Raw genomic sequence first — 21,118 nt, 5'->3', positions numbered from 1 at the left:
AGACTCAACGAAGATAAGCGTGCCATGCGAATGGCAGAGCGCACCTAGAGACCAGACCCCTCAGCACTGCACCTTAAAACCCCTTAAGAAAAAAAGAAACTCCTACTTTAGAAAAATCAAGCGCTCATAATCAGATTTCTTCAGCCTCCAGCTCGATCAAGCAAAAAACCGACCAAGAAAACTGTTTGAACTAGTCAAAACTCAAACCAATTAAAAACCTCTACAATCAAATAGCACAACAGGCGATATACCATCCTGTGAAGACTTCTCTGCTTTCTTTAAGCTAAAGACTGATAACATAAGTGATCTCAATGATGTAAGCCGCTTCTCCAGCCCCAACAGCATAACTTCCACTCAACCTAAAAACAACGCGGCATGGTCGTCCTTCGACACCTACTCAGAAGAAACAATTAACAAACTGCTCGGCACCTTGAAACCCTCCAATCACCTCAGACCCCTTACCTGCTAATGCTGTAAAAGACTTCATCCCCCTGCTCCTCCCACTTTGGACAAAAATGATTAACAGTTCCCTTCAACAAGGTCTCATCCCTGACTCCCTCAAGGTGGGACAGGTCACGCCTATACTCAAGAAACCTACAGCTGATCCTGCTGACCTAAACAATTATCGCCCTATCACCAATATTCCCACCCTGGCAAAACTGCTGGAAAAATGTGTACAACTCCAACTGACAAAAAACATCGATCAGTTTGACCTCCTCAACCCTCGTCAATCAGGCTTCCAAGCAAGACAGTACGGAAACGGCTATGACACATAATTGATGATGCCCTCCAAATCCTAGATCATAACGACTCCTGCCTCCTCATCCTACTTGATCTCTCCTCAGCATTTGACACTGTCAAACATGAGAATCTACTTGAGCTGTTAAACACCAGAATGGGTCTATCTGGGACTGTTCTCAAGTGGTTCACTTCCTTTCTACATAACCGGTCTCAGAAGTTCAAGATCAACATGTTATCCCCATCTGTGCCTGTAACATTAGGCGTACCACAAGGATCTTCCCCATCCCCAACTTTGTTCAACCTAGACATGGAACCACTCACCACCATGTTACAAGCATCTAACGTACACTTTCCCATGTACGCCGATGATACTCAACTCTATCGGAAACTACAATCCCCGGAAGACACCAAACTTCTGAACTCTACGCTCAGAAACACCCAATCATGGTTGGCCGATAATCACCTCAAACTAAATGCTCTGAAAACAGAGTTCCTTCTGATCTCACCTCCTGCAAAAATCTCCACCACCCAAACTTGGCTCAAGCACCTAACTGCACTCAATGTACAACCCACTATCGTGGACTCCGCGAAATCCTTAGGCATCACACTTGACGCCAATCTCAACATGCAGCAGCATATCAGCAAAACAACTAAGGGAGCTAATTTCCAAATCAACACCTTGAGGAAACTTAAACCCTTCCTCCCAGCTAAGGACTTCCAAACTGCAGTACAAGCCCTAGTCATCCCACGCATAGACTACAGAATTGTCGCTCTCTGCGGACTCCCACTATCAACAACCGCACCCCTAAGAGCCTCCTTGAACTCTGCAGCGAGACTTATCACTGGATCAAAAAACATTTGCATATCTCCCCTGACTTAAAATCCCTGAACTGGCTGCCTTTTGAAGCCAGAATACAGCTGAAAATCGCTTGTATGACACATGGCTGTACACCACAAGTCACCCAACTACCTCACTCAAAAGCTGACTATCAGGGGGCTCGAGATCCACTAGAAGCACAAAAAATCTCCTGAAACCGCGAAGATTCCGTAAGGAAAAAACATACAAATGCTCCTTCTCTAGAATGGCACCCAGGATCTGGAATGCACTCCCTCCCGAAACCAGGCTTCTCCTACACTGCATTTTTTAAGAAAGAAGTAAAAGCCATCCTTCTGGCTAAATTCACTTGAACTTTTATTGATGTATCGAAGACATTGCACCGACTACTACTTGTTTCTGATTATCTAATTGTACTATTTGTTTATTTGATCGCTATCTTCTTATTTTGCTACTCACTTACTACCTACTACTATTTTGTACCCAAAAGTTTAATCACTCCTTTTTCCCTTACCCCTTGTTCCTGTAAAGCGCTCCGATATCTGCAAAGATCTTGTTCGCGCTATATAAAACTTTGAAAATAAAATAAACAGGCTGGTGTGGGTCAACTTGCTTCTTATGGACATACATTTGTGAGGAAGGGGGGGATAACTGAATTGTAGGACCCCCTGTGCCAAATCACAAGATTGAGCTCTGTATTGCCTGTGTAAGAGAAGGTCCAGCCTGAGCAAGAGTTTCATGGCAGCTGCCTAGCATCTCCAGAGACTAGACAACCAGGATTGTCTGTTCCAGGTTGGAACTACAACAATGCACACCAGTGATGTTTACCAATGATTTCACTATGTAGTGCAGAAACTGGCAGAGGTGGAAAGTGTAGGCAGATATCCCTGACAAATTCCTATTAGTGCATTGGCCATTGACTGGGCACCAGGTTGCAAGTGACATTTTTGTATTTACCATGTTGGCAAGCAGGTCTATGTGAGGTGCCCAAATGTTAGAAGTACGCATAGTCTAGGGTTTACCATAAACTTTGACATTTGTTTATAGGCTAGACACTGCATCTTGATAAACTTGAGGTAGGAGGAAGACACGCATCCTCCCCCTTTCAAGTGCCTAGCTAGGAGTTTTCCATCTCCAAACACCTTTGGTGACCCCAAAAGGAAGCACTTTGTGGTAACTGGCCAAAACTAACCAAAGCAGAGGAACTGTTGCTGAACAGGAGGGGTATGAGGAAACCGGTGCCTTGAGGATAAGAGCGCCTTCGGGAAATAACCCAGGTACAGGGAGGATGACATTCTGAAGAGTGGTCAAGCAAAAGTAGCCTGACCGGATGTGGTTGAAAGGGCCATGTAAAGGACTGGCCTGAGCAGTCGGGGAGAGAATGAGACGGAGTAGACCACTCCCATCATGATGCACAGCACCCTTTTGTAGAAAAGCATTCACTTCTTCCTGAAAGAGGTTAAGGATGTAATCAACATGCACAATGGAACATGGTGAGTGTTTGTAGTTAGACAGCCATGTTGGACCACCTTGCCAGGAGATTCTCTCAAAAGAAAATGTATTCCAGCCCCCTTTGCTCTTACGCCTGTTGTAATTCATTGGTGACGGTAGGCCTTCTGCCAGCAAGCCAATAGGAGTGTAGTTGCTAGAAAACCTGTCTTAGCTCCCTCTCGAAGCTGCCACTTCAATGAAAGCCAGACCAGAACTCAGGCACAGAACCAATGGCTGCAGTTTATCATAAACTGCACCAGGCAGTTCATTAGAGAAGCATTTCTATGGATAGTGAGAGTCACCCCATGCCTAAACTCTAGCCCAGCTGAAGCGCATTGCTATCCTGAGGGGGGACAGCAGCCTGTTCTACACCATACTGGCTACCATGAGATTCCGGTAAATCGAGACCACAAAGTTATGGCAGAATAGCACCCACCCTATGCTCTAAGATAGGGCTTGGGAGGAGTGCTCATGTAAAATGATTCAATAACTTATTTTGAAAAACGCAATTTTTTCCACCATTCTTGCACTGCTGATTACCGTGCTTTGCCTTCTAACCACTTGCATTTTATTCCAGAACCCCATTGCACCAATAAAGGTTTTAAATATCAATTTTTGCATTTTGTGTCCAACTTTGGAGATCAGAGTAAATGGGTAGATAAGTTGCCATAATTTTCTTTTCTGGGGGGCGGGGAACCATCAGGGTCACCATGTTCTGAGATTGCAGACACCATCAGGTACCCTGTAAGGTTTAGGGGTCTGGAGGGCGCACTGAGCTAGCAATTAAGAAGGTCAGTCTATTCTGATAGGTGTCGACCCCAGTTTTGAAGCTCATGTCTGAATTAGTAACTTTGACAGGGTCAGCAACATTTCAAGCACTTTAATGTGGCAGTAGTTTGTGTGCCTAAAGCCCCTAGTCAACATCCTAAAGGAGAAATCTTGTGATTGTAAAGACTGCAAAATAGGCTTGAACCTTTTAAAGTATCACCCCACTATAGTTAACCTCCTCTGAAATCCATTTGTTAAAATGCTAACCCAGTATTAGTGGTTATACCACTAAACTAAAGACCTGCATTAGCAGAAATGTTACAAAGGCTTAGTCTTACTGGAGTACATACCTTTGTGGTTGAGGCCACAAAGCAAATTAAAGTTATTCTATTCATGGGTAGAATTTCCTGCAGCAAATATCAGGCAATTTCACACTTCAGCCATAATTTGAGCTTATGGCGATTTAGAAATTTCACTAACATTTCACGAACACAAATTGGTTCCAATTCATCCTACCACATCCAGTGGCAAATTGAAAACTGGGTCCATGCAATGGGGCCAGCATGGCCAGTCCTAGCTGGCTGTACACCAGATCTACAAATGAGATCACTGCAGCAGAACTTAGGGCACGTAGCTGTATGTATAGTTAAACTGTGTTAACAGGTTATGCTAACACTCCTAGCAAGGGCTGTTCTAACTGCTGGCATTGCAAATTGCAGTTGTACAGTCACCAATAATGAAATTATGGTTAAGGTTCTCAGGTTGGAGGATGGTCTATTCTGGATTGCACAAAACAAATCAGCGCGAAGCAGTATTTTCCCATATGGGAAAAAGATAAACACATTCTCACAGTGTGCCTACCTGTAGGGATGGTTTCCTGGTAGAAAATTAACCACATGGAACACAATACCCTCATACAAGGTACACCATCCACAGCTGTTCACTTTTAATGTGTGAACAGGGCAGCCCCTGCCCTGAATTTAGGGATGAAACCGGCACTTTTGCTATAGTATGCTCAATTAGATATTAATGGGGGAAGCAGCATGGTCACTACACCTCACACAGATCTGTCAGACCTGTGTCAACTACCTAATATTGCTGAAACGTCAATAAGTTTCAGAACTTTGAGCAAGACTTAAAACCACAACTTGAAGATCATCCTGAAAAGGATAACTCAACAGGTACCAGAGTCTACAAAACAGCTGGGAGAATCACTCTACTGCAGTCTTCTGAAAAGCACAGTAATCTACACAATGAGAATGTAACCGCCTGCTAGGTATCAATACACCCTTCCCTCTGCTTTCAGGAATGAAAGCAAAAGTGAGCAGACAATCAAAGCACAGGTTAAATTACATGAAACTGAAGGACTATGCTCCTTTGACCTCAATAAAAAAATTAAAAAAGTCCAACAAAAGTTGGATTCAAAAGAGCAACAGTCTTACTGAATTAGAAAGAACTGTATGACACCCCATGGCCTTTGCAGTTTGCATAGCCTCTCAGAGGCTTGAGAAGGTGACCTGCCAATCAGACAGTCTAGGAAACGCACAAAAGAAAAATTAAGAATCACAGTAAGACCGAACAGGCCAACAGATTGTCCCTTTGAATATCTGTGCCCAGATTGTGAAAGGAAATAAAGTCGGTGCGGATGCAAAAGGTACACCAAGGAACCAATCTTGATGCAAAATGCAAAGAAAATATTCCAGGCCTACTAGATTGCAGTAGACCAAGCATGCGTTTCTACACTCACAATGTAAGTCTAATCACGAACGATGAGCAAAAAAAATAAGTGAAACCACCCCGTGCCACTTTCTGCCTTTCACAGATACAAAGTGTGTGGTCTATATTTTTACATCTCCTCTGTTGGTCAGATCCAGCCTATGTTACCAAGTCTCCTGCTGCGTCAGAGTTAAGATCCAGTCAAAAGTGTTCTGTGGAAGACTAGCAATAAAAGCAACGCAGTGTTATGACAGGTACCTTTCCAGGGATCGTATAATTCACCTCCAGTGATCTGCCCTCTAGTGAGGCCTGGCTAGGTGCGTGCATCAACTGGGCAATAGAAAGACTGAACCGTTTCTTCACTAAAAGACTGCAGGCAGCATGTTTTAGGTATGCACCAATAGAACACAAGTATTAGTGACATTTGCATTCCCTTTGAACCCATCACTTAGGTGATTGCTTGGTAGTGCACTTACTCATTAGTATACTGTGCTGATGTAAAATGACAAGCACTGAACATTAGGTATTTTGTTCTGTTGGATAATTTGATTAAACCTTAGCCACTGTTGAAACCCAGTTAAAATAGCAAAGTGTCATTATCTTTAGATCACAGGTTTGCTTCGAACGGCTCAATAGCCAAGGTAACCTAACTCTTGCCTCTAAAGTGGGGGGAACCAACATGCATGGCTACAACATTGCACACACCCCTTCTGCCAGAGACACGAATTACACGTTGTTTCACACAGTGCCAAGATGGGTGTTTATTTCCTTACAGTTTACAGATGTTGGTGCAAGTTTATTCTAACAGACTGGGGGCAGAGCCCCCTCGAGTCAGCCAGGCTGGCTACAGACAACGGCGCACATCAGCCACACGTGGACAGCACTACGAAGGAGCAGGTCAGGAGCGATGCCTTTGTGCACAGGGCATAAGTGGTGGAGACATTTAAATGGGAAGACCAAACGAAGACGGGGCAACGAGATGGGTGGTTCACGTCTATTCCTTGCAGGCCATGTGGCTCATCAGATCCACAACGCGTTGACTGTAACCAAATTCATTGTCATACCTGCAGGGAGAAAAAAGGATCATTAAGTGGTTACAGAACAAATACAATCTCAAGAACTACTGACTGGCACACATACTCAAGTATCAGACAACTGTAGGAGCTAAATTACTAGTTAAATTAGCAGAACCCTACACAAGTACTGGCCGACAGGGCAGATGCTCCTACCTATTGTACCCACAAGGGTGTGCCATTGTTCCACTAGCAGTGGTGGCCCAGACTGGAGAGCTGCTAGCCATGGGAGGAAAGAAGGCTGCCAATTAACAGCTTAGCCAGATAAACACCAAGGCTACATAAGGGAGCTACTGCTTGGCAGATGAGGGCGACTGTACTGTATTAGAGCCCCCTGGCATGCTAAACTGCAACATCCTCTGCTCAAACATGGGAGTTGAGGGAGGAAAAAACATTAAATGCAAAACCTTCCAGTACACAAGGGTTTATAGTAAATCCTACTGGCAAAGTATTGTTGCCCAAGAGCAGAGCTTCGGACTTACCAAGAAACCAGCTTCACGAAGTGGTCGTTGAGTGCAATACCGGCACCAGCATCAAAGATGGAGGAGTGATCGTCACCGTTGAAGTCGGAGGACACCACCTGAGATGCAGAACACAATTAGACACCATTCTCCCTTCCACATGCTGTTCTTTAGAGTAAGATCAGAACAGTTTAAGGAGCCTTGGAGCCACCATACTGGTGTCGAGGGCAAACAGTTCAGTTTACACTGCTACTTCATGTATGGAGTCACAACATGTAAATCTTCCAGTAACTGTGCATGTTATACACCCTGCTGAAGCAGGGTCTCTGCAGACTACCATCCAATTTACTTTGGCTTGTCCAAGCCAGACTGAACTTTCACAGCCAGATACAATTAAAGTATTAAGCCATCCAAATACTCCACCTAGCGCGCACGACATGAAAGTCAAACCTGGTGCAAACCAATTATAATTACCTGTTCTTCGGTGTAGCCCAAAATTCCTTTCATTGGTCCATCTGCAGCTGCCTTCACCACCTTCTTAATCTCATCATAAGATGCCTTAATATGAAAAAAACTCAATTAATTGTACCCTTCCACTGAAGTGATCCTACTCCACCCACCTTCCATGTAAATCACAACTACTTTTATATCCTCCAAACTGACTGCCCCCCAAAACACTACCCCCCCACCACCACACTACCCACCTCTAGATTATCGAACAGTCATACCAGCAAAGCTTGCAGGTGCCTGCAGATAAGCAAATCATGCAGCCCCACCAGTGATGGTTCGTCCCCTAGGGCGTTGCCCCCCTGATATTTTAGCCCCCTGTTAAATTCAAGTAAAAGTCCTAAACATTTTAGAACGTGTTAAGCATTTCTGCTGCGGGCCGGTTTCAGGCATGCGGCAGGTCCCTCAAGAATCCTCCAGTGCAGGCCTGAGGGGGTGGAGCATATTACTGACAGGCCACACTATCAGAGGGGCCCAAATCCGCATGTCGGGTAAGGACGGTGGCCTCTCTGGCCAGCCAGACATGCTCATGAGTCTTCCCCTGCAGTATACTGGGCTCAGTAATGAGCATTGCAGTCCCCTGCCCCAGCCAATCACGGTGCTTCTGTGACAGCAGAGCCAGTGTCTGGATTGGCTGCAGCCTGGTATGCTGGATGCTGGCAGCATGCACTGGGGATGGGGCGGCTTCTCAGCCCTGCTGGATCTGAGCAGGAGCCCAGAACCAGAGCCCACTTGCTGAGCTGGTGGGGTGTGGCAGAGGAGCAATACGCTGCCTCTTCCATGGGGACAGTGATAGTAACCTTCTATCCTTCCCAACACAGGCAGCAGCACAAGTACTGAGCATGGCTATGACTCCTGGCGAAAGTGATAGAAAACCCTCCACCTGACTTGGGGAGGCTTTCATAACCGGGTGCACTGCTGTCGGCTGCTGCATTCCTACTTCACGAGCTGTTGGCCACAAGTAAGAGTTGGGGGCATGGACACTGGGTAGTGGTACAGGCTGCGGTGTGAGCATGAAAGGCACTGTCCTTTCAGCAACCCCACCGTTTTTACAGGCATGGGCTGTGTTTTCACCAACTTGTGCGGGGCCTGGGCTCTTGAATGTGGAAGATTTACACTTGTGATGCCAGAGTATTGTTTTAGGAAGGGACCATGGTACTGCCTCCGACTACATGCTTTAATCTACCATCCCGTAATACACAAAAAAAATACTGTTTGCAGCTGTTTTTCGATCTGTGTACTGTTGCATCAGTGGCAGTGCTGTGAAATTTGTAGTTACCAGCGTGGCAGATTTCAGCTTGAGAAAAGGATATTCTGCTCTGTGAAATTTAAAGTCTCTTAATGACCTTGATTTTAGTTGCGATAGTGTGAACGGCCAGCCTCTGAACCAGTTTAGAATTAAAACGTCACCAGTCATGGATTTTCTGTGACTGTTGGAAACCAAGGGCTGCAGTTAGTGAAAAAAAAGTCAAGATGTGCAGGGCATGCTGCATGTGGTGTTTTGATAGGGGGATGGAAAGGGTTATGACAACCTTGCCAGATTTCCAAAATAAAGACAACCACTTAGTAAGGGCTAGTGAACATCCAAGCAATAAAGTAGGTTTCACTAATACGGTCAGATTGACAGGAGTTATTCTGTGAAGTAGTGAGTTTTCAAATCTTTTCTACATCGCATTGTTGGGGTGGTGTTAATGGATTGGAGGATATGGTTCCAGATACTGGGTGCAGAGATGGAAAACCTGCTGTGCAGTCTGGTTTTTACTTTACACTTAGTTTTCAGTCTGATCGTATCCTGTAGGACCTCCCCCCCCACACACAGGCATCTTTATTGGGTTTACACGCTTCCCTATTCAACAAACGTTTACACCCTACCACTTTGAAGTGTCACCAGCCGCCACTGATCCTCACCAATAAAGGTGTAGCACTGGGCCCCATTTGCCCTAGTACCTCACTTGTAAGTCAGCCAACAGAGTGATATGCAGATTAACAAATTAAAGCAAAGGGTGTGGTTAGGAGAGTACTTACACCCTTCTCCAAGCGGCAGGTCAGGTCAACCACAGACACATTGGCGACAGGTACACGGAAGGCCATGCCGGTGAGTTTCCTGCACACAAAAAGATGAAGCAAGTTACACAGGGGCGCATTACAAGACTGTATGTCATTGGCTGCAGTAGTTGCAGCCAACCAGAACCCAGGACTTTCAGATCCTGGCCAGCGTCTCACCCAGCTCTTGGATAAGTTACAAGTCAGCTTAATACTACAAAAAGATAATCACATGTTGAAATGACTAAACTGCTGGGAGGATCAAAATCTATGGTATCGCCATCTAAATATTCTGTAGTTATCCCATTAGAAAAGCCACATGTAAAAGCCAAAAAACAGTCAAGATCTTGGTCAGGATGGGAATGCCCCCCCTACCAGGTAGATAGGCATGTACCCCTGCCCCAAGTCCCGACAGCATGTGAATCTGGTATCCTATATATTTGGCCCTGTAGCAGTCCAGGCTCATCCATGAGATCCAGAACATGTTCCGAGACCTGCAGCACCAACAGGACCTCATAACTGACCTAGGGATACAGTAGTCCCAGAAAGCAGTGGTGGCAGCATCCAGTTTATGAACCCTCTACTAGAACAGTCCTATAGTATGAGCATAGAGTGGGGGTCTACTGACCACACGTGGAGTTCGGCTGTAGTGTGACCCACAGAGCGGACTATTCGTGCATGTGCACGAAGTTTGCAACACATGTAAGGACTGGCAAATCCTGGGATCAGTTGGCTAGCCCCTTGCCAAGTATGGGGCAAAAGAAAATAGAGGGTGGATACTGTTCCTCCCCCCCGAACAGTGGATGTGTATAGACTGATCGAGGAAAGAGGACACCGAGGATAGAGACACGACCTACCCTTAAATTCAGTTAGGACCTTATTTGTTCTCCTGAACACTCCCATTTGGTGTATGTAGGCGAAGTGAGGGGCTGCAGTTTAAGGTGAGGAAGTTTCTAGGCATGGCCTGTTTTAGTTGGTCCCAGATTACTGCTTCAGGAATGTTAATGCCAGATGCAGAGAGCACTTTATTGTGCATTGTTTCAGGCTCCTGCTTGGTGCCAGCACCGTGGCTTCTTGCTTAAGAGATCCGTTTCCTGGCACATGCGAGAGAACCAGCCCAAACAGTCCGATCCACATGCAGGCTAGGAGCTTGGTGCCTCAGACCCCACCCAGTTATAGTTCTTGACCAAGTAAGGGGTGCTCTGCGGAGTTCAGGGCTGCAGTGTGACCAGGGTGGCATGTGCATGACAGACTCCTTAAGGAGAGGGGAGATCACTGCCTGAAAGTCTGCACTTCACACTGGAGAAGCTGCTGGATGAGGCAGGCCGCCTGGTGCAGTGGAAAGCTACTGTCCAAGAGGGCAAGCCCGCATTGCTGACTACTTGTTAATGAAGCCGGTGTTGTGAAGGGTCACCAAGCAGCTCTGGTTCAGAATTGCACTAAAGTTTACAAAATAAGAGCAATTGTCATCCTGCACCCAGCCATGTGCCAGAAAGACTGAACTGCGCCACATCCAACTGCATCAAGAACTGGTGCAACAACTGGAGGAAACACCCCCAAGACAGTCACCAGCCAAAAGCTGCAACTGCCGTGAAACCACTGCTGGCTACAAATCTGCTGAAGACCAGCCCTGCCATGTAGGCCTTCTCTGCAGGTACCCAAACAGCAGTCCAGGACCTGAACGTGTTACTGCATTGCTGCACCCCACCTGCAGCATCAATGGTTTTGCTGAGCCTGCCAGCTCCACCCTGAAGGTAAAGCAGGCACAAGTGCAAATGGACTGCAAGACTGAGCACGCGGTGATGTTAGCAAGACGAACTAGTCATTAGCGAGTTGGGTAATCTAGGGACTTTTCCATGACATGCGACCAGACATTAGAACACCTCCAGTGGAGAGCACCATACTTCTGATCAGTGATTCCCATTTCACTTTGAGGGATTGAGTTTTGTTGGAGGGGTTACAAATGAGCATTGTTGGACATTACCTGTTGAATCAATAACTCTTGACACACCCCAACCCCATGCAAGAATCAGTTCAGCTATCCCAATAGATCCAGCCCTTTGGGACCCATATTAGACACCCCTTTTGAAGGATTCTGCCATGTATTGTCCAGGGGCTGCACATAGCATCTTACTGCGCTAGCGTGGAACAGAACTGACAGACAAAGGTTACTTAATGTGCTCTACAAGCCTGATCTTGCACACTACTCACCCATTGAGTTCAGGGATAACTTTGCCCACAGCTTTGGCTGCCCCGGTAGAGGCTGGAATGATATTCTGGTTGGCACCTCTGCCGTCACGCCACAGTTTCCCAGAAGGACCATCCACGGTCTTTTGTGTAGCGGTCACAGCATGGACAGTGGTCTGGAGGAGAAATTTAGAAACATGACTAGATCTGACTGAAGCAATTGTCCCACAGAAATTGGCTAAATAAAGCATCATTTGTGTGGACAGCAGCAAAGCTCCAACTAGCAAACAACCAGAGTGAATATGCTGTGCACCATTAGTATCTCACCCACAAGCCCTTCTCCCAACCCTCAATGGAGCCCTACAGCCATCCGAGCCAAAACGACCTGATAAGAATGGTCACGCCTCCAGCCCATCACCTACCATCAGACCCTCGACGATGTGGAAGTTGTCATTGATGACCTTGGCCAGAGGAGCCAGACAGTTTGTAGTGCAGGAGGCATTGCTGCAGAAAGGGGATAGACAAGCGCACAAAGTAATCAATAAACTGTCAAACATAGTACTAGGTTACCTCAACACCTACCAAAACTCCGTCCCACTGCTCACTCAACTCGGTTCTAGGATTCAGACATGTCACCAAAAGCCATGTGCTCCATTCATTCAGCCTGGTATAATCTGCAACCCTGTGATGCAGCAGCAGTTTGGTGCCAGACATCTAGCCCAAAAAAACCCTGGCAGCCATACTCCTAAAAAACGCAGGTACTCAGCCTTCTGTAAGTACTCACCTTACGACCTTCAGAGAGTTGTCGTACTTGTCGTGGTTCACCCCCATCACGAACATGGGAGCATCAGCAGAGGGTGCAGAGATGATCACACGTTTGGCACCACCCTTCAGATGAGCCTACAAGATGAGGTGTCAAGGACAAGTCAGGGCACAGGATAAACATGCTAGTGAGCATTAAGGCAACCTACACCACATGTTGTGGGAGCAATGATAAAGTAGAACTTGTACAGCCTTCACTTACAGATGCTTTGTCAATGGTGGTGAACACGCCAGTCGACTCGACCACGTACTCTGCTCCAGCATCCCCCCACTTGATGTTGGCAGGGTCACGTCTGTAACAAGATAAGATGGCTTGTTAAGTAGAAATCAGCATACTGGTGCAAACACTGCCTGCATTTAGTTAGTGTAAAGTACTAAATATGCTCCCAATATGCAGCTTATGGTATACCAGTTATGCTGGTGAGCAGGTTTATTGATTATGCAAGAGCAGATGGCACCCCACTCACTCTTGGAAGATGGTGATGGGCTGGCCATTGATGACAAGCTTGCCGTTCTCAGCCTTGACGGTGCCTTTGAAGCGTCCATGGGTGGAGTCATACTTTAACATGTAAACCTGGAGGGGTAAGAATCAGAAGAGACCATTACTGCAGTAGGCAGGGGACCTGAAGGGTAACTTCTGATGGATGGGCTGCATCCATCATTCCATCCGCCACCCCCAAAAAAGCAACCAGCGGTCACAGCCAGTTCTGAAATTATGAACTATGAATTTTTGCACATGCAATTAATGGATATTACAGATGTACCCCCTAGTAACAGTTTGCTTCAAGCGAAGCACTAAGCGAATGCATGAACAAACTAGACAAACGGCACAGTCGTATCCCTTCCCTATGTATATAGAGATAACTAATCACTAGTATATGCTGTAGACCTTTGTACTCTACCATTCCTATGACTTAGAGTATATCCATTTGTAGCCCTTCCTTGAATGCTCCTCCTTCCTTGAATGCTCCTCCTTGTGTGACTAACTTGTACATTTGCAATTTTTTCTGTTTGTATCTTTTATGCAACGCAGGTAGTCCGGAGTCCTTATGTATCGCAACTGGTTCTTATGTAAAGCGCTGACACCTTTGGGTAATGTTTGTGCTTTATAAAAATCGCATTAAATAAAGAGCAAAGCGAGGCAGTAGATTACGCTTCTAACACCTAGAGCTCTTCTGTGAAGAGTCCCCAAAGCACTCACTATGGTATCCATACTCACCATGTATTCTAGGTCAATGAAGGGGTCATTGATGGCCGCAACGTTTACTTTTCCAGAAGTGACTGCAGCGCGGGTTACCAGACGACCGATGCGGCCAAATCTAAGGGGAAAGAAAGGGTTGGCTTGAGGAAGGCAGCGACAGTGAACATCTACAGCATGACAAGTAGGCCTACGAGCACTTCGAACACCCCATGGAGTAAGTAAAGTGCCGTGATCACTTTCACAAGTGGAGGAATGATGCAGCCGACCTAGGCTCTCTAGTGCAGAAAGGCCTGGAGCAACTTAATTACCTTATGGAAACTCCCTTTAAATGGAAATCGAGAACCAATTGCCCTCCTTACTAGTTGTGGTAAGACTAGTTCTGCAGTCCCCATAATGGACATGCCTAAATGTTTCATGCCACTGTGAGGAGTCCAAAAGCTGCATGCTGGCGGCCACGCACGAGTGGCTCTCCTAAACTAGCCGCTCCAGAGAGTCCCATCATGAACAAAGACAGTCTATTCTACAACCGACAAGCCAAAATTCCATTTCCCCCCCCCGATTAGTCCCACACAATACTTCAGAGGCAAAGCTGAGCTTCATGGGGCAGCGCTCGTCACAACACTAAACCAATGCTACAACAGGCACATCGGCCCTGGCAACTGGAGAAAAGTGAGATTGAGGAACTAAAGGAGCTTAATTACAACAGCACCCCGCTACAGAATGTTACACAGTGGAGATGTGGACTATAAAAGCGAAATGGTTGGATACAGTAAGGAAACTGAACATACACCAGAAACAAATATAGCACGAACTATGCGGCTTTACAAGAGCAAATTGCAACCTGTTCTACAGTGCCACTTGCCTCAGCCGTCAAACCAAAGGTGTTTAGCCTTTCTCCCCAGGTTACTGGGATAAGTGTTGTGTTCCCTTGCTGAGCACTCTGGCAGATGGGGGAAATTGGGTGCTGTAAGTTTCTGTATCGTGCCCCATTTCAGACAGAAGACCCACCAAGTATGAAGTGTTACTGTCGCAAAGGAGTCACTAAAAACTCATTAAAACTGTGATCCCACACTCTTTGCAATGAGCAGCTTCTATGCTCAAGCTGCAAACAAAATCCCAGCAAGTGAAAATTCTTAGCTATGTGTACACAAGTAAATGTTCTTGGTGCAATCTCATTAGGTACCGATTACACGATGCAAGTAATTTTGCTTCTAAACAATTGCATTGGCTCCTCCCACCCTGTAATGGAATAGAGGTGGTTACCACCCAAGCCAGCCTTCAGTGATGGAAGCTTTTGAAACAATGCATCCCTGCTTTTATTCTCTGGCCTGGCAGCTCAGTGGTTGCCAGACAGTTTTCAGTGTAAAGGGGTTTCTCCTCCACCCACATGTGAGCCGCCGCAGTGCTAAGGGGGCGGGGCGGCCGCACGGTGCTCCCTTGCTCTAAACGGAACCGCTCCGTCACAAGCCTCGAGCACGCTGTGCTTGTGACGGAACGGTTCCGTCACAGCCCCGCCCAATAGAACGCTCAGCGCAGGCGTGGAATTTGCGCCGCGCAGGAGCGGCGAGCGGGCCGTGACGGAAGCGTTCCGTCACAAGCACAGCACACCAGAGGCTTGTGACTGAACGGTTCCGTCACAAGCATGCAAGGGGTTAAACCAGGAGTACTTTATGAGACAGCACATGGAGGGCAATCACTTTTATGTGGATGCGCACAACTTCTGTCTCAAGTACTCCTGGTTTAACCCCTTGCATGCTTGTGACGGAACCGTTCCGTCACAAGCCTCTGGTGTGCTGTGCTTGTGACGGAACGGTTCCGTCACGGCCCGCTCGCCGTGCCTGTGTGGCGCGAATTCCGCGCCTGCGCTGAGCGTTCTATTGGGCGGGCGGGGCTGTGACGGAACCGTTCCGTCACAAGCACAGCGTGCCCATGGCTTGTGACGGAGCGGTTCCGTCACAAGCATGCAAGGGGTTAAACCAGGAGTACTTTATGAGACAGAAGTTGTGCTCTTCCACATAAGTGATTGCCATCCATGTGCTATGACCATTGTGTATCCAGCTGCTTGAACTTTAATGGCATTACAATGACATGTGCGCCCCTTAGACTGTCAGCTAACTTATGCTGTTTCTTTGGCTGAAGCACGGATTGGAAGAAGCAGTCATTAATCTGCATGGATTGTTAGGACTGTCTTGACAGTGCAACAATCAAGACCTTCAAACCTAGTGTTATTCTGCAGTTCGATGCCACACAAATGCATGTCTAACATGCAATGTACTCCTAATGTAGTAAATTACCATACAATATTCCTTTAAAGCCAGACCTTGGTGAATAATACAATGCCAATAGGAGTGCTGACCGTTCCATATGAAAACGCCAAAGCGTAAACTGCCCGTTGCATAAAGTCTACAAAAATGGAATGCATTTTGCAATTAAGGGGGGCAAAACTCACTCCCAACAGGTAATTTAGTCCGATCCCAGGGTTTCTTATTTAGGAGCAGATAATTCATGGAGGGGGTTCAAGTCGAAATGTGGTAGGGATGTTTAAGGTAGTTCTGTCATTTTTTCCAGGCTAGTTTAACATGTTCTACTTGAAATGATAGGACTAATGGATTATATATTCTGAAGACATCCGGCCTTGTGGGTGAGGACTGCCAGAATCTCCAGCTTAGCAATGAAACCTGAAAGGAAATTCAAACAAGATTGACAGTAGGGGATAAATGCACAAAGAGTGTGCTATTTCTTACAATATTTCAGGCAAGCTAATGTTCGAAGGTAAGAGTGCAGCCACTCAACAGTTGTAAAAACAGATAGACTAAGTCTACCCTAAAGCATGGACACAATTTTCAACCTGAGCAAAGCTAGCATCGATCAGTATACATATTGACAAACTCAATGTTGAGTTTCTCCTCTATTGTTCTTTTCATGGTTTCTTCTGAGTAAAGACAATTCATTTCTTTTCAACCACAGGGTAACCAAATTCTTGCCACAGTTCTTAATTTAGATCTTCAGTCAAAGGGTAGCAAAAAGCTTGCCAACACGTGTCGTCCGGCTAGTATGCAGGGGGACTTCGTCAGGGCAAAGATATGTATATATTTCAAAGAGTAAAAGAATTTAAGTAGTCCATCCAAGAGCCATTTACGCCCAACCATGGTCAGGCTCCTCGAAGGTGAGGTCATCACTTCATATAAAAGAACGTACTGGCATAATTTAAGAAAATCTCGGTAAGTAAACAGTACAAACCAAGTATCGTGCTGGCAAAAGTCGCAAGAGCGTGGAGTCTAGCAATGAAACCTGGTACCTAGCGTTTACCAGGCAGCACAGCACCAGTTCAGCGCCATCTGTAAACAAGTCCAAAGGGCAGTGGGATTCCACACGTCACTCGCTGCAAGTATCTGCCCCGCAGAAGGGTACTTTGCACCAAGGCCCAACCGAAGGGAGAAAAGTGAACAAACAAGCCACACACTGGAAATTACCCACAAGGCCCAAATGCAGTGCAGGGGTGAGAACCCACGTGTGGAGGAATTCAAATCCAGACAGGAGGCTTAGTGCTGTTGAAGCAAATTACGTGCAGGCGTCCATCACCCTCTTCAAACAAGTGGATACAGGCGGGCATCACATGCAACCGATATCTGCTTCTGAAATATTCTCCACTCCCATACCTAAAGTATGGTCTCCACAATATTTACGGCACTACCCCTCATCTAGACCCTCGGGGCCCCAAACTTGTGAACTCCGGATTGGCAGTGGGATGCCCCCTATTCCACGAAATGGGCGTCAGATTATAGACGGACATTGTCGAGAATAAATGGAGGCACACAACTCGGACAAGTGGCCTGGGCAATCGCCATCAGACCCTTGAAGGTCGGGTTTCTCAAGGAAAGGTCAGACGGGTGCCTGGCGGATCCGTCCGCCCCTCCTGAAGGGTAAGATACTATGTTTTAGACCACAGCCCCCAGACCAGTCTGTATAGCGTTTCCATCTGAAGGACACCGGAGGGGCAAGAGGGAGCCTACACGCTGCGTAACCCACCCTTTCCACCAAAGGGTGGAAGAATCAAAGCAGCCCATATAGTCTCAGACTGCATAGGACAGTACAACTCAGACTGCAGTTAGGCGGCAATGTATATCATTTATTTTAATCACATGTCCCTCGACTTAAAGCGGTTACTGCTAGTGCGACTGAAGCAAGCAGAAGGGGGGCGAAAGTTCTAAGGAGACCATTCCATTTACTGCCAGTGAGCAGCTGGACTGAAATAACAAGTCTTGGCAAAACCACTAGTTATGAGCATATGTCCTATGCGACTAGTGCTTGCTCCTGCCTTGCTCTGTGCAGACACGGTTGGCTGCACTCGAGCAGTGAGTGGAAGATCAACACGACAGACAATAGCATTAGCTGAGCCATACTCAGCTGACCTAGACAAGAGGCGACTGGCTGTCTCATGCCAACACATTGGTTAAGTACGACAACTATTGGTCTGATTAAAACCCGAGCTGTCAGAACCCATGGATGAGATGTCCATGGATTGGACAAATTACCTTAACTGCCCTCAGATTCAGCCTCCCACCGGTAGTCCGCTTTGGTATGCACTTAAGCACTGTTTTTATGTGTCCATTTCAGCTTCCCTTCAGACCCCTTGTGTACAGAGATGACTGTGCGCACTTCAGACTCCTGGGGCTTGCACGGACGCTAAACCACATTTCCTGCCACGGAAGACACGCAACGGCATTAGTCACATCCGCGCAGTTACTCAAACTCTCCGCCCTGGAGGAGGGGCGGGTGGGTCGGGGAAGCGCCCACAAGCCTCGGTAGTCGAAGGTAGGTACAAGCACGGTGCAAAAGCTTGTGGCCGGGGCTTAGCTCCTGCGATTCACACCGTACCTCTAGAGCTCCAAAACCAGTGCGAGCTTCCAGTCACCGACCCAACAGGTGTTCGAAAAGTGCCTAGAGGCAGCTGCTAGACAGAGCAAGGGCAGCTCCGGCGCCGTGCCAGCCTGCACGTTCACCACGTCAAGGCCGCGGGGAGCTAAAAGCGCTGAATGGACAGCTGCAGTTACCTGCAGTCTCTAGGCAACCGACTGCCTAGGAGCAGTGACAAAGGGCAGGGAGGGGCAGCCAGAGGGTAGTGCCCAGGTGTACAGGAGAACGAGGCAGGAAACAAAGTTGTGGATTCAAGAGACGTGTGGTAGGCAGTACAGAACACATTACTCACCCGTTGATTCCGACTTTAACCATCTTGGCTGTGTGAAAATCTCCTGAAAATAGAAGAAATAGGTCAGTACATCCTAAGCGAGCCCCAATCTCCCACCCACCACATCTGCGTGACAAGGGATAAAACTGAGAAGGTGGTGTCGACCTACACATTCACTTAAACAGCTGCATATCCAGTGGGAGAAAAACGCAAGAGATGCCCCACCTACGCAAAACACGGGAGCAATGTCGGTCGGATGGGCTGGGAGACGCAGATGCACTATTTTACCAGACAAGGCTGCCCATCACTCTCGTGCATGCCCCCCCCCCCGGGCAATTCCTGATTTCACGTTATTACCGATTTCTTGTGCCCCCCACCCCCAGAGCACCCCGCCCGCCCTCCAGGAGATCCCACACCGCATGCCCCTTCGCCGCACGGGAGCATCACTGCTTCCCGTCAGAGGGAGGGGACACGGGGCCGCCGAGGGCTTCCACGGCCCTCCGAGGCCTCAAGGTTACGGCCAAGGTCACAGGGAGGCTGCGGTACTGGGGTGCTAGGGAAAGGCTGGACAGCTCCATGCTGCAGCGTTCCTCCTGCTATAGTCACAGCAGATCCCACCTACGCCCCCGATGACACTAGCACGGCCCCTCCACTACCGGGACGCCCCCCCGCACCACAGGAGGCCTAGCTAAACCGCCCCTTATTGGGGAGGTGGCCGGAGCTGCGGTACACTCGCATGAGCCGTAAGGGCCACTCCACTGAGTCAAGACCCCATTCATAGATTTCATGCCCCCCCCCCCCTTTTTAACAGGTTGCGTGGTGTCCCCGTTAAACAGTCGTACATCAATGATTAACTTCCCAGTACACCGTTCGTGCCTCGAAACAAGGCGGGCATTGGTGAGGCGCCCCCACCCCATCATCCCACTAAGCAGGCATCCATTTTAAGATGAAATGCCCGGTCTGCACAGGGCGACAGAGCGGAAATAATGACACGAGATGGCTGGCCAGACGGACTGGCTCGCAGGGGGTGCCGGGCGAGCAGCGCCATCTCACGGCTTCACGTTTCCCGATAGTGAAGCGCTGCCAGTTACAGCGCCTCCACCTGCAAGTGAGGCGGGTCCCATGATCGATTGCAGCGAAGGTGACCCGGTTCTGTGGACGTGCAGGGAGAGAATACAAACAAATATATATGGTTGCATATGCAATGTTCATGTACATTATATTTACACAGGTCTGAGCGATTAAACATACATGCACGGGTGGAAATGGCTGCTTTAGATCCGTGCATGTATGGCAGGCACATTCAAGCTGTGCGCAGCGGGTGGCCCGAGAGCATCAGAAATGTCTCAGCATCTCCCAATCTTCTAGTCATACCACGGCATGTAGATAATCCGCAGAGTCTATACGCCTCCCAGTTGATGCTCTTAATAGCCTCGGCTGGGATATACATGCTTACCAATACAACATCTTTCATTTGCAGCGTGCGTGACCCGTGCAACAACATTTACTTCCAAAATGACGCCGAGGCGCTATAACAAGCGGTAGCTTCAAAGAGTCTATTCTGGTAAACTGGCGCGTGTCCTTAAATGGATTCCATCATCTCTGGGAACTGCGATATAGTGAATTAAAAAAACACCACAACCCCACTCCAACCCCCACCCCACCAGGTATGACCATGTAGTCTGAGATCCCTACCGGAAGATCACCATCGAAGGAGGAGTGGGGGATACGGAATTATACCAGTCTTGAGGGCTGGGTGCTGGAGTTTCAGGTGCACAAAACCCAAGATTTATTTTTAGCTCGCCTATAGCCAACTCTTTAGCAGCCTAGGAGCGCAACAAAAGGTCACCCGCTCTCTTTACAAGCAGCAGGGTGTTGGATGCACCACCCACTCCTAACACGCTCTGGCAGGCCCACGCACACACTAACAGCAGCGCTCCTTACCTCGCCGACTATGACCCAACTCTTGCTCTGCAGTAAGGTAGGGAACAGTGAGGCTGACATCACGTTTTTATAGCCCTCCTCCGAGCCCGCCCACACCCACTCCGATCAGCCTATCAGAGCTGAAGGTTGGGCACGCCTCCC

The 21,118-nt window shown here is 47.6% G+C and overlaps 1 protein-coding gene across 1 annotated transcript; it reads right to left on the bottom strand.

Annotated features, from left to right (window-relative positions):
- Nucleotides 1–6,284: 6,284 nt before the first annotated feature.
- GAPDH (glyceraldehyde-3-phosphate dehydrogenase) lies at nt 6,285–21,075 on the bottom strand. Its single transcript, XM_078651551.1, has 12 exons — nt 20,978–21,075; nt 19,055–19,097; nt 13,864–13,963; nt 13,112–13,218; nt 12,847–12,937; nt 12,607–12,722; nt 12,245–12,326; nt 11,847–11,998; nt 9,618–9,696; nt 7,560–7,643; nt 7,107–7,204; nt 6,285–6,615 (listed from the first exon to the last, which is right to left on the bottom strand). The coding sequence occupies exons 2-12, from the start codon at nt 19,075–19,077 to the stop codon at nt 6,546–6,548; spliced, it is 1,002 nt and encodes a 333-aa protein (XP_078507677.1). The 5' UTR covers nt 19,078–19,097; nt 20,978–21,075; the 3' UTR covers nt 6,285–6,545.
- Nucleotides 21,076–21,118: the final 43 nt, after the last annotated feature.

The sequence above is a fragment of the Lissotriton helveticus genome, chromosome 7 (assembly GCF_964261635.1).
Source record: "Lissotriton helveticus chromosome 7, aLisHel1.1, whole genome shotgun sequence".
NCBI lineage: Eukaryota > Metazoa > Chordata > Amphibia > Caudata > Salamandridae > Lissotriton > Lissotriton helveticus.
The sequence above is the reverse complement of the archived record's forward strand: the minus strand, read 5'-3'. Positions and strand labels throughout refer to the sequence as shown.

What these genes read in the sequence shown, in the direction of transcription:
- GAPDH (XM_078651551.1), bottom strand. Translation starts at nt 19,077, where the DNA reads ATGGTTAAAGTCGGAATCAACGG. An exon ending in ACATCGTCGAGGGTCTGATG is followed by an intron (nt 11,999 to 12,244) that starts GTAGGTGATGGG and finishes TTTCTCCTCCAG; the next exon opens with ACCACTGTCCATGCTGTGAC. An exon ending in GTTATCCCTGAACTCAATGG is followed by an intron (nt 9,697 to 11,846) that starts GTGAGTAGTGTG and finishes TTTTGTGTGCAG; the next exon opens with GAAACTCACCGGCATGGCCT.